At 39.6% G+C, this 17,202-nt stretch overlaps 1 protein-coding gene across 1 annotated transcript in view; it reads right to left on the bottom strand.

Moving 5' to 3' along the window:
* The window catches only part of LOC124148736 (opioid-binding protein/cell adhesion molecule-like), a 47,852-nt gene extending 31,394 nt beyond the window's left edge, over positions 1–16,458 (bottom strand). The window contains exon 1 of the mRNA XM_046519994.2: positions 16,101–16,458. Coding sequence (XP_046375950.1) covers positions 16,101–16,170 — 70 coding nt within the window. The 5' untranslated portion in view covers positions 16,171–16,458. The remainder of the gene's footprint in view (positions 1–16,100) is intronic.
* Between the last annotated feature and the right edge of the window lie 744 nt (positions 16,459–17,202).

Below are 17,202 nucleotides of genomic sequence, written 5' to 3'. Positions count from 1 at the left end.
AAACTAAAATAGATGACATAACAACACTAAACCAATGAGAGATGCTTGTTCACCAAGGCAACACGATATGATGAGAAATTTCCTTCTGTTTCCAGAATCAGATTTAATGGAGCAATATGAGGACAACCAGAAGCAATAACAATGGGAATATAATACGTAGTCTTGCATTTGAGTCACCATAAGCATTGGCGGTTTCGTGTAAATATTTGCCAGAGGTACAGCTGGGGTAGAAAACGAAACGAAGAAATGGACACCTGCAAAATGACTCACCCTGATCTCGTTAATTTGAGGAGAAGTGACTTTCAGTCCAGATGATGCCCGCAATACCTTGATACACTGCAGAACGTAGACATCGTAACTAAAGGATAATTGGAGTCAGTTCCGTATCGGGTCATACTCTTATCGCTAGATTTAACGGTGTTCCATGAAAACCTTGTCTTGATTACAGATCAAAGTCTTCTTTCAACAGGGCCAATTGATTAGCAAAAGCCTGATATCAGTCGTGATATTAAAGATTTAAAGCATTGCACTTTCCGCCCAATTGCTAGACTAGCGTAAAGAGGAAGAATTTTGTTTTGAAAGCTGTACTCAAAGGACAATTAAAGGGCACAGTGGGATCCGCTTGGCCGTCTTTCTTTTCATAATGTCTATAACTGATCAAGCCTAAGTCCTGCCGATTTCAACTCGCACCACATTCACCCCCTGAAAAAAGGGTCCAAATAACACGGTAATGGAAATCAAACAATTCCAAACATTATCCAAATCTAACAGAATACACAAATTCCGAAAACAATTGCCATAAAGTTGTAATATTCGCCGCATGCCCTCCAATGAAACAGTGTGTGGAGACCTTTATTAGAAACGTATCATGACAATGAAACGATTAGTTAACGCTGTTGATCGTGCAGACTCACGCTCCGAGACTTCCAGCTCCACGACCACCACCTCAGCTACATAACAGGCACGTATTGCGTCAAGCTTATCCCTTTTGATCCTCCTGGCATCACATCAATACTCTCCCGCCATTTGGCTCCACGGGGCTGAAGAGCAAGCTGGAAGAAGTCACGATGCCTCGACGGGATGGGCGAAAGCTTTCTGTGTAGTTAGGAAGGAAACGTGCTTGCATTGCAAACATTGTCTGCACTACTCTTGGAAGCAACGGTGCTCCAACGCACCGGATGGGTGTCGGACAACGAAAAGAGGTGTTTGCTTGTGTGTTTCTGGTCCAGACACAAAGGCTTCAACTTTATAAAGGAAGTGGATTTTGTTACTCTAGTGTTGACACTGGCGAATCTATGAGAAGTGTAAATAGTTGTGAAAATGACGCATTCAGACACGTTGAGGAACACGACTGAGAATAATTCTATTAAAGATGTCCATCAATATTAAAGCGTGCCACTCGAATCAAATGGTGTAATGTAGGTAGAAACATTTTAAAATTAGTTTAAACTCTTCCAAGGGTAGATCGATTAATACATACTGATATCTACTTTGGTACATTTGCATTAGACTTAACTGGTAGATCGAACAGGGTTATTAACCAATGATAAATTATCTTAAAAGAAGGTAAAAGTCTATTTAAGAGAAACATTCAACATTATGAGATGAAATATGATATGAGAACAAACAAATATGAAAGGCTGAGGGTATCCCTTTCACTTTCCCACACGTAATAGTGAGTGTACTTGGTCGTACCACATTGGCAAATAGTGGGTCCGTTGAAGTGTATCGTCAATTTGTAAGAGTATTTCAAGATATAACCTGCGTTTCATTTTATTGTGGGTAAAAGTTCAGAGTCACACATGTCCATAATGTGGAAGTATTTCAGTAAAAAAGAGCAAACGCGGTTTCTGTAGTGACGACATGAGACTAATTATCTGAGTTTGAACACTGGACCGGTGGGTCATGGCAACTGAGGTACACTATTGTGAAACTCGGACCACTTTCCACAGCCGCCAGGTGTACCTCACTAACATGTGACGGCAATGAAAAGGAGTTTGGGTCAATCGTGCTACCCCCTCCAGCTCTCTGCGTCAGATCGTTTAAATAAATAGTCAGAGCAAGCTGCAATGCCCAAAACAGAGAAGAACCCATTGATGTCATTGCTTCCTCTGTATGCTTCAGGTTTGTGATGAGGTAAATCCTGCCGGCGTATCATGCAGGAAGCTCATAATCCCCATAACCCCAAGGAAGATTACCTAGCTGTTATAGTTGCTAATAGCTTATTGCGCGATTTGTAAATAGTTATTAAACTATTATTGTCATACTAAAATATGCGTTTCAAATTTTATATAAATTTGACAGATACCTGTGATGCATTCAGCATGTTTTGTTTTAAGTTCCATAATTTAATTTTTCGCGTCGGCATATTGCTATAACAACGCCGAAACCTTGACCAACGCATACGTCTCTCTTTTGATTAAATAAAACACACAGTATGTGAACATTTCAATAAATATTTCATTTACATATTGTCAAAGTATTGTGTTTGAGTTGAGATGAAAAGGGGTTTAACGTTGCGTTCAAGATTATTGCACTTATATAGCGACGTGCATGTACGTGTGTGTTTGTGTGTGTGTGGCTGCTTGTACTAGTACGAACTGATGCCGATTTATAGTGCTAGATCACTGAGATACCATGCCATAACATGAATACCCCACTCAGACACAGTATACTGACTCCGAGCTGACCAGTCCTTGTTTATCCCTTAATGCCCAGCGCCAGACAGGGTAACAACAAGTACCATCTTTTAACGTCTTTTGGTATGACGCGGCCGGGGACTGAACGCCGAACCTACCGCTCTCCGGGCGGACGCTCTACCACTAGACCACGGAGGCGGTTAAGTGTGTTTGAGACGTGCAGAACACTGTACATAGTACAAGCACACAAAGAATGTTTAGCTTTATGAAAAATGATTATTCACATGTGCTAAAGTAAACAAACTAGTGACCCTAAAGGTAAAATACAAATTCAAGTATCATACTTTAAACACAGCATATTGATTGTTACAGTTGTATCGATAAAGTTATATCGATTATACCTCATCATGGTTAACCCATTACTAATTAAACACAATCACGTCCTGGTCGCCATATCATTTATTGATAAGCACAGTATCGCCTGTAGAAGCTCCTTGACACCCTATTGTCTGGAATTGGTCTGGATATGGTCAATAATATAAAGATTTGTACAACCCTGTTATCTCAACGTCATTGAGTATCCCTCTCTTACGATCATTAAGCTTGCACTGACGGGTGATTTGTGAGTCATTTGATTGCACGTGTAATGTTTTGTTTGTTTGTTCGTTTTTAACATCGACATTGTTTGGCGTTGCTCCGACTATCAACCATTGGCCTGGCAGATCCGGAGTCGACTATTCACAGGATATATCTGGAATATTGCTCTCTGTGGCAGAAATCAACAAACACATCAACATATATATATATATAACATAACATATATATGTCGACAAGGTATCATGACCTCCTCCTTGGTCTAGTGGTAGAGCGTTTGCCCGGAGAGCGGGAGGTCGGGAGATCGATCTCCGGCCGCGTCATACCAAAAGACGTTAAAAGATGGTACTTGGTGTTATCCTGCCTTGCGCTCGGCATTAAGGGGCTTTATATGGACTGGTCGGTTCGGTGTCAGAATACTGTGTCTGAATGGGGTATTCATGTTAAACTGCGGCATGGTACCTCAGCGGACTAGCACTATAAAATCGACATTAGTCCTTACTGGTTCACACACACACACACACACACACACACACACACACACACACACACACACACACACACACACACACACACACACACACACACACACACACACTAACACACACACACACACACTAACACTAACACACACACACACACTAACACTAACACACACACACACTAACACACACACTAACACTAACACTAACACTAACACACTAACACACACACACTTCAAGGCCCCAGTAAAGCTTTGTAAAAGTTAAGAACATTTCAAAAGAACATTTCCAAATGTGACGCATTAGTGACAAGAATGATGACAGAAGGAAATCCCCACATTTGCGTATACCACACGACGTTCCCGTGTTTGTGTCGGCTTCCACCGGTGGGGCAGGATATGCTCATCTTTTATCGAAAAACTGGTATCATCACTATTTGATAGCGATTTATAAACACATGTTCATGGATAAGGAAGAAGATCAGCAGAACACGTATAGATTCTCGTGGATTTTTATTGTTGCAGATAAATGTTGTCAAAGCATATTTGCATATTGGATAGTGTTATGGTTGCGATAAATCTGTACCATAAAATTGGATAGTCTCACGATCCCACAAACTACAAATGATGCCAAACTACTTTTAATAATCTCTACATATCGTTGCGTATCCTATTATAACCTCGAAACTCCGTCCCGTAACGTTTTCTCCCTGTGTGACTGCATATGCTAACAGGCATGGCTACACTATATGATAAATATAACACACCTCAGCGTTTCAAATAAATAAAGCGACAAAAAAATACCGTAGATGATAACAATTTAAAATGTTAATACCAGAGAGTAATTAGTCTCGATCATCTGCCCATTTCATTGGGCGTAAAAGACCCAATCGTGGTTAACACTGAATGCTGCACTACGGTGGCCCATGAGGGACATGGAGTCTGTTTTTCAATATGTTGATATTTGACTTACTGTTATCGTAACCTTTTGCAAATTAACCTCAATTTGTCATACAAATATGTGATAAATCATGTATAAAAACAACTGAAAACATGGAAAATGTACTTTCTAGTAGCTATTGAATCGCTGAAATTTGAAGCGAAAATGTCAAAAACTAAAATGGAAATGTCCAAAACAAAAACGAAAAGATCAAAAACTGAAATGAAAATGTCCAAAACAAAAACGAAAATGTCAAAAACAAAAGCGAAAATGTCAAAAACTAAAATGATAAATTAAATACAGAAAAGTATATCCACCGCGGTTATAATGTGATAATGTTCCCACCGCGGGGATAATATTTCCACCGCGATGAAAACTATTAATATTTACACCGCGGTGAAAATACTTTTCTGTATTTTCATTTTAGTTTTTGACCTTTTCGTTTTTGTTTTGGACATTTTCATTTTAGTTTTTGACATTTTCGCATCACATTTGAGCGATTCGATATCTACTTTATACATGATTTATCACATATTTGTATGACAAATCGTGTTACTTTGCAAAAGGTTACGATAACAGTAAGTCAAATTTCAAAATATTGAAAAACAGACTCCGTGTCCCTTATGGGCCACCGTACGCACAAAAGCACTCTTCCCATACAACGGCGGTCTGTAAACAATCGAGTCTTGACCAGCATTTCATCGAAATCTCTGCTAAATTAAGAGTCCATTGGACGATACCGACTATATCAAAAAGTACTTTGGAAAATGAAATATGAGTAAACCTCATGCGTTTCCGTTTCGGACATATAATATTATAGCCTCGCGTTATGTAATTGGTTTTTGTGTGTAAGGCTAAGAATTTATGGATGAACAACTTCTTTATTACAATTAAGAGCTTGCTTGATAACGGTGTTAGAACCTACACCGAAAAGTTGCTCTTAATTGTAAATTATAAATAAAGAAGTTGTTCATCCATTTATTCTCATCCTTACTTAGTACTCCAATTTCTAAATGCCTATCAAAGGAGATATTTATGTGGTATACACGATCGGTAAACACACACGGATAATCCCCTTGTACCATCATGTTTAGATATCAGGACAGCTGTTCTTACTTCAGTCCAGATAAATCATGCCTATGTGACTAGAATAATGTCCATAACATCAACACATCTTTAACGCCACCGCAAAGCCCCTTCCGCAGAGAAACACCCACATACATCTACGCTCATCTATCTTAAATGTTTTTACACTCAGAAGCCTTAGTGATAATGTTATTTGAAACATTTCTACTTTTCACGCAGAGCTGTTCCAAAAACAATTACAGAACGAAACCAATGAGAATTATATGTGAAGTAAATTATCTTTACATAGCAAAGTCTTTCATCATCACGCCTCCAAGTATCGCCATTGTATATCAGATGATGTATGGTTACTTTGTACACATGAAAGAAGATGTTCTGATGAACTTTTGCTTCTGATGTTTATAAACCTTTCTACCGCATCTTTTCGACCACTTTATTAAAAGTTAACAGTTAACACTTTTAAAGTTGACACAGTGTTTGCTGAGACATCTACATCGTATGCGGTCGCCTTTGTTCACAGACATACAATTTGACGCTAAAGAGTTCAATGACAAACAGAATGTATAGTCGGAGCAGGCAATGTCCATTATACAGCTAACGCTAATACCAAAGCGAACGAACTTAGCAATCAGATTTACACGAATTCTATTCCATTCTCGTAGGACTGGCGACTGAGCTGAAGATGGTTAATTAGTTGAAAGACGGCTATTCAAGAGTACCGCATTGCCTTGGAAAGGATTATCACGTTTCTGAATGCCACTTGGCGTTACCTTGCAAACGGGCACACAAGGATGCCTTGTTACGTCTCGGGATCTTTGCAAATTAAACTAACGAATCGATACCTTTATTGGCGTGTGGTGATAATCTAATTTGGGAGTATATTAGAGTAAAACTAATTTACTCTGTGTCAAAGGTCAGAGCCTAGATTGTGACCAGTGGCGTAGCGAGAAAGCTTAACACGTACAGCGGTGTCATTTATACTTAATTTCTTAACAAGTCGTATGCTTGTCGGATTTTCCGTCTGTGTCTATTTATCATCTATGGCGACTTGCTACATTACGGCTGGTCGTGTGACAGTCACTGTTATTACATTGACAGCGTGTTCATGTAAGCAGAAAATAGCAGACTTCTAATCCCCTGTGTGTCGGTCGCCTATCATTATCTCCTATCGCTTGTCGTTGTGATCAGTGCCATAGCAGAATGTTACAAACTATAATGAAATAAAGCGTAGGTTGAAATTATGTTGCAGTACACTGTATGAACCATGACGTACATTAGGTTACATGTTATCGCCAAAGTTAATGACACATTCCAAAGAAGGCTCGTTTTGCGTACCTAAAGGTGAACATGTATCAGTATTCATAACTATAAAGAATAGCATTTTTAAGTACAAACGAGCAAGCTTTTTTACCAACATTGCAAAGACCATCATACGACTCTTGCTCAGTACTTGTTTTATCAAGGTTACAACATTCAAGGCCTCAGTCAATATGGAAAGGGTGTTGTCGCTTATGTGCCATGATGGGTTTCTTTGAGCTGCAACAGTAATTATTTAAATTAGCCATTCAATTAGTTCATGTTTCTGGTTCTTTTGGGCGGCGAGGTAATCCAGAGGTTTATGCGCTTGCACGTGCCCAAGTTCGATAATGTGTGACGCCATTTCTTGGTGACCCTCGCCGTGGTATGTATGTTGTATTGTTTAACCCACTGCTAAATATGTTCAGTCACCCACTCAATGCAGAACTCTACAGCGTGTTCGTCTTTGGGAAATGATGTTTATATTGCCTACATAGTGAGTGAGTGAGTGAATTGGGTTTAACTCCGCTTTTAACAGGATTTGAACAGTTATATCACAGTGTGTCAGCTTAATGCGGAGCAGAGGGCACGGGTGGCCCAGTCGTCTGTGTTGCGTCTCTTGGCCACGCCAGAAACCTATGATTGTGGCTTCGAATCCCGGTTCGCCCCGCTTATGTTTGTAGGTTTGTCAGTACCATACCCGTGCTCGTGGGTTTCGCCGAAGTGGTTAACGTCTGAGACCTGCATCACTTCGGGCTTTCCTCCCACATTAAGCTGACACGCCGTGATATAACTGGAATACTGTCAAAAGCGGTGTTAAACCCAACTCACTCACTCACTCATTAATGTGGAGCAAATCCCTAAGTGATGCAGGTTTCAGACCTTTACCACTTTGGTGTTACCCGCGAGTACGGGTTTGGTGCTGACAGAAACAGAAAGACAACCGAGATTCGAACCCACGATTATAGGTTTCGGGCGTAACCAAGGGACGCACACCGAATCGCGGTGCCTAAGACGACTGGGCCACCGTGCCCCCAATTGTCCTTAATAATTCATCTTGGGAACATTATAGTAAAAGGAATAGGTGAGGTGAGGTGAAATTGGGTTTAACGTCGCGTCCAAGATTATTGCACTTATATAGCGACGTGCATGCACGTGTATGTGTGTGTGTGGCTGCTTGTACTAGTCCGGACTGATGCCGATTTATAGTGCTAGCTCACTGAGATACCATGCCGCAGTTTAACATGAATACCCCACTCAGACACAGTATACTGACTCCGAGCCGACCAGTCCTTGTTTTAGCCCCTTAATGCCGAGCGCCAGACAGGGTAACAACAAGTACAATCTTTTAACGTCTTTTTGTATGACGCGGCCCGGGATCGAACCCTGGACCTTCCGCTTTCCGGGCGGACGCTCTACCACAAGACCACGGAGGCGGTCACAAGGAGTAGGAACATGCATCAAGTCAATATCAACAATGTAGTGACAATATATAGTTAAATGTATTCTTTAAAGAAATAAAAGAACTGATGAATGTGACGAAACAGCCTTTGTGTTATGTGAATTTGTCCAAGAAAACCATCACAAGAATACACAATACATTTAATCAATTCAAGTGCTCTGATTATCTCTGTAATTTTGTACCTCCTCTGTAAAGCATACTGGCAAAATATTGATACTTATCTAATTCTATCAACACTATTCATGGTAGCGCATTATTTAACGACATTTTAACGACATCCTCGTGAAACGGTATCACCAACACATTTTCTTCCCCGTTCCATTCTAAAGAGGTTTTACTTGTCCTTCCAGAGTAAAGACGTTTGTAGTTATGGAAAAAGGAACTTAGCATTTCAGCATCACATTAACCAGATATAATAGCCCACCTCAAAGCAAAGGAAGACGTTTTTGTACGTTTAGCACAGTGCTTCCTTTGAAGTTATTGTACTCCTTTGATTCTGGCACGCTGCACTTCACTTTGCTGTTACTAGTTAGCGGGATTGCAGAGTGTTGCAGACAGAGGCCGTGTATCACCCTGTCCATAATTTCCAGTGGTCAATATTCTCTGTCTGGCGTGTGTCTACGTGACGCAGCCTCTCACATCATGACGTATTTGTCACGACCACAGATTAGATCTGTCACTTTTGCACCGATCCTCTACGGTTCAGTTCGAGGAGAACGCTTCTCCCTAAGCACACGCAGTTCATTGCATATATAGTAGCGCAGAGGGAGGCTAGAATCTCCTAAGTAAACTAATTAACGTTGGTCATATTATTCCGCATCGAAACACTGGGACTTTAACTCCCGCCTTGACCCAGGTACTTTATCTTATGGACCGTTTTACTTATTGGAAGGAAACGGGGCGTAAAGACTAGCGTTCATCATTATCCTTTCCCAAAATATGTCGAGGTTTTTTATGAGTGATGGATGGAGAGAGGAGAAACGTAAAACAAACTTCAGACATCTTCTGATGTTAAGCACTTTTAGAGCCAGAGGAAGATGCTCGGGTTAGGAGTTTAGCATATTGACAAAGAAACACACAAAATGAAGGACGAGCGTGCTAAACAATATCACATCACTGGTCTCGTCCGTCTGTGACATATATAAAAAAACACACAAAAGATGCATTACATACAGGCGAGAACAGAAGAGGTAGTAATTGAAGATAAATTACACCTGAATATCTTGTGCATAATCTACAGAAAACATATGACACATATAGGTATTATTAAGTTGATTAATTACAGGTTTATAAATCTAATGTATATTTAATTCAAATAATCACCAGGTGTCATTGAAGATTAATTACCCCTGAATATCTTGTGCATAATCTACAGAAAGCATATGACACATATAGATTATTAAGTTAATTAATTACAGGTTTATAAATCTAATGTATAATTAATTTAAATAATCAATAGGTGTCACTGACATTTTCTTTAGAACAGTAACATTTTCTTTTACAACTATTAAGGGAAATCTAGAAACAAACACTGAGTATAATTTAACATCGCATCGGCAATATCTGTTATATATCGACTCACTCCGATATATGTGTTTTTGTTTGCTGTTTACACCACACGCAGCTATATTCCAGCTGTATGATAATCTGTAAATAGTCGGTCTGAACTGGGTTGTCCTCCCGCTCTGAAATGATGTGATGAAATTGATAAACCGCCCAAAGCTGATTCATTAATTCAACAACACACGATCAAAGAACTCACGAAATCGGCCGTTACACTCATTTCATTTTATTGTAAAGTTCTCGGAGAGAATATAAAACATAAAAATGAAGCGTGGATGATATGTCTTTAGTTGGAATTGGCAAACAATAGTGGTACGCTCAAGGGAATAGTACTCTTGTGGAAGCGTGTATCGCATTCTGCTAGACATCTCTACGAGCCTAACAGAATTATTGTGATGAAGGATGATTGAATGCTTTCGTGATATACATTTCACCACGGAGGGTAGAACCTGGTGCTTTTGGAAGTACCCTGATCGAACCTCTCTGTACTTCACGCCTTCGCCGTGGGCGTTATTACCATCTAACTGCGTCGTTAACGGCATACCGATTCCGCGTGCATAGCTCACCCAACGTCGGTTAACGTCGATGTAGGGGTTATTTGGTATGACATACAGTTAACGACATACATTAATGTTCACTCTTTAGAATGGCAGACATTGTTCTGCAGTGAAGTTATTGTTCGAAACGTCTTTAACCGTTTTCGGAAATGAGCGCAACTACCTTTTTTTTCTGCAGCATTACTATTGAAGACAGTGTCTATGTGCTAACGTGAGCCCACGTCTTGTTGTTGTGCTTCATATACACTCTTCAAAAAAGAAACGCACAGGTAGTTTGTAGTTCATTGAACCTGACTACGCAAAACATCAGGTGTATAAATTGGATATATGTTATTGGAAAATGTTGGTGGCCTGATATTCGACAAACGGTGCGTCAAAACGCAGCCATTGTCGATTTGCAATGTCTTGGTTGGGGGGCGCATATCCTACACCACGAAATCTGACTTAGTTGTGGTTCAGGGAAATTTGACAGCAAATCGCTACTGGAATCAAATTCTTCAACCTCAAATTCTTGTTGCAGCAGGACAACGCTCCATCGCACACAGCTCGTGTCACGGTAGACTACCCTCATAATGCCAACATCAACTGCTTGCTCTGGCAGTCGAGATCTCTCCAGTTCTCAACCCAATCGAACACATCTGGGATAAACTCAGTGGACGTATACGTCAACGTCAGAACACGCCGCAGACAGTCCCACAACTGGCAAACGCGTTGCAAGCAGAATAGCGCAGAATTCCGCAGGACAGAATTCGTACACTTATCCAATCAGTGCCAATGAGATGCAGAGCCGTGATTGCTACCCGGGGCGAGTTCAGCGGCACCTTGTGGCCTTATGTGACATGACAATGAACAGTTTCCAATGCCTTTGTACTACGACAACACCATCGAGCTCCAAAATTTCATATTTGTATCTATGATATTCAATCAAATATATCGAGTTTATTTGGTACAATACGAAAAATTTACCTGTGCGTTTCTTTTTTCTAAGAATGTATATGTCTTTTTGATATGACAACGGATATACATTCTTACGTGTAGACGAAATACATGAACATTTGCAATGGCTCGTTTTTTGTATCATGAATATTTGGGTTAAAAATGATATACCATTACAAAGCACAGTAACGACTCCGATACCGCTCATATATCAGCTGTTTGTTTTAGAACAAGAACCAGTCGTGTCTATTACAATATGACAGTCAGGAGACGCGAAGACTGGTTTTATGACTTAGCTACCAAAGATTACGAGGCGTCCTTTGAGTTTTACATATCGGATTATTATCGGGGGAATGAAATATAAACTGTAGCAACGTCGAGTTCTTAAAGTTTAAATTCATCTTTAAGACGAAGGAAGACATGCCTTTGTTTCAACTGTGTCAAAACATTCAGTCAGTCAGTCAGTCCCCTTGTAATTAGATATTCACGATTTTAGCACAGGTGGTATATTAGGAACAGGAAATGTAAGAAAGGAATTCGTCCGTCTGTCCGCTGCTCAAAGGGAACACATTTTCTAAAAAAAAATTTAAGCAGCGAAATGTAATTTCACACACTGATGTCACTGGTCATCATCTCAAATGAGTTTGAAAATTGGTGTCATAAATTCATTTTTACAGAGTTATGGCCCTTGATCTGTGCTTTTCAAGTCAGTGCATACTGTGTGAAATGGGGACAAGTTTTCTCAGAAACTACTTAAGTTACACGAAGAAAGTTTGCACGAGAGATACTTGTCAAGACTGAGTTCGAAGATTTGTCCCGTAAATTATTTGTTTACAGAGTTACGGCCCTTGATCCATGTAATTCTACCCTGTGCACATTGCCTGCAGTGTTCTCAAAAAACTTCTTAAGTTAGCTTATCTAAGAGATACTTATCACGAGTTATTTTTCCCGGAGAAAGGGCATTTGTGTTTATTAATTTCATTTTTAATCATTTTTTTCCGATGACATGAAGCGGCCCAAGTGCCCAGCTCTTCTTAAGGTTTTAAAGAAATCTTTTTTTTATAGTTTTTATTCACTATGAACAAACAGAATTCTGATGTGCCCCATGGAAGGGGATATTTATAACGCTGTTTTCTTGATCTGCATTGAATTAAGATGCATTAGACATAAACAAATGTTACCTTTCTGTCTAAATGTGTTCCAAATGCAAAATCAAATACCAATGCAGGTTAGCAATTTTCTCAAAGCAATCAGAAGCTTGTGATGGCAATGTTTGTCCTGTCTGTCGAATGACAGAATCCTTCGAAGCAATTCAAATCTAACCTGTCCAAATAAAAAGAACTGAACGAATAAAGTCCCATCATTGTAAAGGATTGTTACAGTGATTGTGTCATACATTGTAGCTTCAGAGCGTGGCAAACAAGATTTGTTTCAAGAAAACTTTTAATTCGTCCACTTATCCAATTCGCCAAGAGAATATCTACGACTGGCAAATCAAATTAATTAATTCACTTTGACAAATCTATATACCGCCCACAGACATTGACGTTCAATAAGTCTTCGAGCAACGACCCCATACAAGACGAAACAACTGGCTATAAATAAAATAAAAACGAAGCATATGCTTCAAGCTTTTAAGAATATGGATTGCTGCTGATCGAGAATTGTAAACCACAAGATTCGACAATAAAGCAGAATATCTTAATAATAGATGAAAGGATTCATGTTAGGAAAGTAAAAAAACATCAAACTGCATTTGCTATTAAGACTATTTGGAAACCAAAACACATGAATGTTAAGAACGAACATCAAGTAGAAAAAAACATAGTGAATTTACTACGATCAACCAAAATGGACAAGAGTATATTCGGAAAGTGTATTTGTGTGTGTAGGTTGTATGTACTTGTCGATTCTATTAGACTCGAGTAGGAAACTCTCCTTAGGCATTTCCGTTTCATTGTGTGACTTCACTGTTAACGGTACACAATTTATGCCTCACGACATATATTTCTGTACCCGGAAGAGCTTTGATCCCAGTTACTATGCTTGTCACACAAGGCGACTAATTGGATCGGGTGGACTTTCTCCGTGCTGGGTTATACCAGCGTACCCCGAGGGCGTATTACTTTGTTAATAAAGTCAATCACTGGTTTATCTGGCCTAGATTAAAGTACAGGCCGCCATGACATTGTTAGAATATTGCTGACTGCAGCGTTTATCAAAATTCACTCACTCACTCACACAGTAAGTGTGTTTATTACAATCCGTCATAAAGTAAATGGGGCATACAACTCAATTTAATGTACAACGTGTATTTTTACGACGGCTATAATGCTGAACATATTCGTAATATCTGTGTACAAGTACATCGTAACAGAGTTAATGAATGCAATGCCTACAGAGTTAGTGTCAGTTGAAATAAAATGAAGTATCATTGCTTTGCTCCCTCGGGGAAAGGGCATAAAGTCTGCGCTTAAAGACTCCAGTCGATACCACCAGTACCAAAGTAGCCGTTGTATCCAACTGAATGTGACTATAAATAATGTGTTGACGATACTAAACAAGACTGGAGATAGTAAATGGAAGCCTGATTGGATTCCTTCAGAAAAATGCCTGTTCTCTGGATCGTTCTCAAAATGTGTCTCAACCAAAGCCAAGTACTGCAGATCTGTGCACGCAATCTTGTTAACAGATGGCCAAAGTTGGCCCTTATCCTGCACTCCGAGATTCTGAAAACGTTAGCACATTAAATTTTCATGCCGGTGTTCAACCCAAATGTTCTGGTTTGGACCAAGGTCCGGCTGCAAAGGTGTTCACAAACTGAATAGTTCAGGAACTGCATTCGTTTGCTATGGGTGGTGCAACTCTTGATCTGTATAGTCTCTTTCTGGTATTTAAAGGGCCATATCAAGTATGTCTACAAGTAGGAATGGTAAGATGCAACAGATCAAGTGTGTACAAAGTTAATGGCGATATTTAACAGTAACTACCTACACAGTCACACACACACAACTACACATCAGTCATTATGTTTGCATGTCAATGTTATATGACTTGGGGGATAGAAGCACATCTTGTATAGTCCATATTAACGCCATGAAGGCAATCAATAAACAGAGAAGCATGTCCTTTTGACATGAATTGCGCATATGAAAGCAGTATGTGATTTGATTGAATGTACATTTCATCTTACATATGCTATCAGAGCAACAGGTGTTTCCATTCTAAAATACAATTCTTCAATTTTGAAATGTGGAGCCTCTATCTTGTTCAAAGTGTAATGCCGAAGTTTTACTAAGCTAACCTTTTCACATTATTGACAAGTTTATAGTCCTAATTTGTAGATTCCACTGTGTTCTATTCCTTTTATTGTTCAGTTCAATGATTAATACATTCATCAGCTTATTTGATCGCATAATGACATATTAGATTTGAATTAATCGATGCCTGTTTGTCAGGTCTCCTGTTGAACAGTTTCGTTTTTCAACAATGCTAAGAAGGTTTGCTCCATTACCGAAGACACGAGAACGTTCCTATCGAAGCTAATTTGACTTTACAGCATTAAGCAGCCATTTAATTCCTGTATAACAAAGTTTAAATGTAGCGGAAAACTTGCTTGTCAGAAGAAAAAAATATAATCCAATTACTTGATTTCATGTTCAGATAATTATTTTGAGGCGTTTTTTTCAAATATCGTGAGCACGTTGTGATCGATTGAATGTAAAGGCAAAACGTCCTTTGCCACTTTTGTCGTCTACATGAACTTTAAACTGAAACGAGAGAAACGTCGAAGATGGATTTATAAACCAAGCACGCAACTTCTCACTTGATCCCGCTCCTCGCGCATCTAAGAGAGCATTTCTAATGTCGCCTATGACAAACCAACGCAGATTGAAAATGATTCTCGGTTTCAATTTCTGATGTATCACATAAAATAATAGATGCCAGTGGAATCAGATAAAACTAACATTAAAGATTTTTTTATATTGAATTAACATGAGCAATAAAACTACCTGGACATAGAGCAATACATGTCAGCTTCTGTAAGTATATAGCTATGAGAGAGAACACCAGACGTAATTATTGTGAAACACATGAATGCAAAAAGTCGACAGAGAATAATTATTCCCGATTATCTGCCGAAGCAGATTCCATTGCGCTTAAAAGGCACTCATAAACAAGTTATTGCTAAGAACATTTTCAAGTGAGTGAGTGAGTGAGTGAGTGAGTGAGTGAGTGAGTGAGTGAGTGAGTTTGGTTTAAGGCAGCTTTTAACAATATACCAGCAATATCAGGGCGGGTATCAATCAGATATAGACGTATGTAAGTTGCCATCAAGAGAGAGAGAGAGAGAGAGAGAGAGAGAGAGAGAGAGAGAGAGAGAGAGAGAGAACCGTAACATGACAGCTTATTACATAATTAAGTACTTTTCATTACGTGAGATTTGCTAAAGAATAAGAACAAGCTTTAATTAATATTCATACTGATATCACGAACACGAAAAATACGTGGATTAATGACAGCGAAAGGATCGATATCGACTCACCTCCAAATGTTCCGAAGAGAAAACAGAGCCGGAGTATACAACAGAGAAGTATGTCTATTCCAATCTCCATGGTTCACGATGTATCAGTTGTGCGAAATAAACCACCTATCCAGAGTCAGAGAAGTAAACTGGTGCCCTCCAAAGCCAAGAGTTGAACAGTATCACTACAAATGGGTAGTGACAGTATACTCCCAATGTTTAATGCGGCAACTTTAGCTTAAACGTGCTGGCCAGTGTCATCCAATGGGAAACACGGATTCCACTGAAGCTACTTTCAATTTGCTTATTGACCTGCGCTTGTAGGGTGTGTAGACGGAGTAACATGTGAAGTGGACAAGTGCTCTCCTCTTTCTCTCAATTCCATCAATAGCCGCGACTGCTTCCCTTGCTGGTTGGCCACCTCGCTCTGTCTTCCCACCATCTCCTCAAAGGGGATGAAACAGATTGATTCTTTTATTAGCTATCTATCAACGAGGGTGCGATGCGAGCTTCCCCCAGATTTCATGTCAGTGATTACAATACTGTGTCTTTGCCCGAGCTGGGAACAAGTTGCCGCTCATCTGTTCTTAGCTGGGGTAATTTAATAAACTCACATAAAAAGTCACGTTCTTCATCTACATTCTTCAAGGCACTCCGAGTACCTCCAGAATGCATATTCCTAGGAAGGAGTCACACTCGCGTTGCATGGTACAATGAAGGCGTATTCGGAAGGAGCGGGAATTAATATCCTTTTGATACTAGAATCTTCAGGTCGAGTTTAGAATCGGCTTGACAAAGACGTGGTTGCCAATGAAGCAATTGTCCTACATTACACATGTCGTGGAGAGCGTGCATGGGTCAAATTGCCGGACATGTGCGGTCAAGGATTCACAGGATGCGAGGACGGACTGAGTAGGAGCATATTGTAAATGCATGCTGCGGCTAATCTGGAATTCCTCTATCACAATCATTTGCTGTGACTAATATGCGATTGCTGGGATGATAGTAAAATCAATTACTCTTAAGGGACAACTCCATTTGCTCGTAATGAATTCAATGCACAGTATCAGTGCGACCTGATTACTTCTCTTGTCTGAAAAATGTAATTTTGTAGTTCCATTAA

Source organism: Haliotis rufescens, unplaced genomic scaffold (genome assembly GCF_023055435.1).
Source record: "Haliotis rufescens isolate VD_foot unplaced genomic scaffold, xgHalRufe1.0.p SCAF_3, whole genome shotgun sequence".
Classification (NCBI taxonomy): domain Eukaryota; kingdom Metazoa; phylum Mollusca; class Gastropoda; order Lepetellida; family Haliotidae; genus Haliotis; species Haliotis rufescens.
Note: the sequence above shows the minus strand (reverse complement) of the source record. Positions and strands in the feature narration are given on the sequence as shown.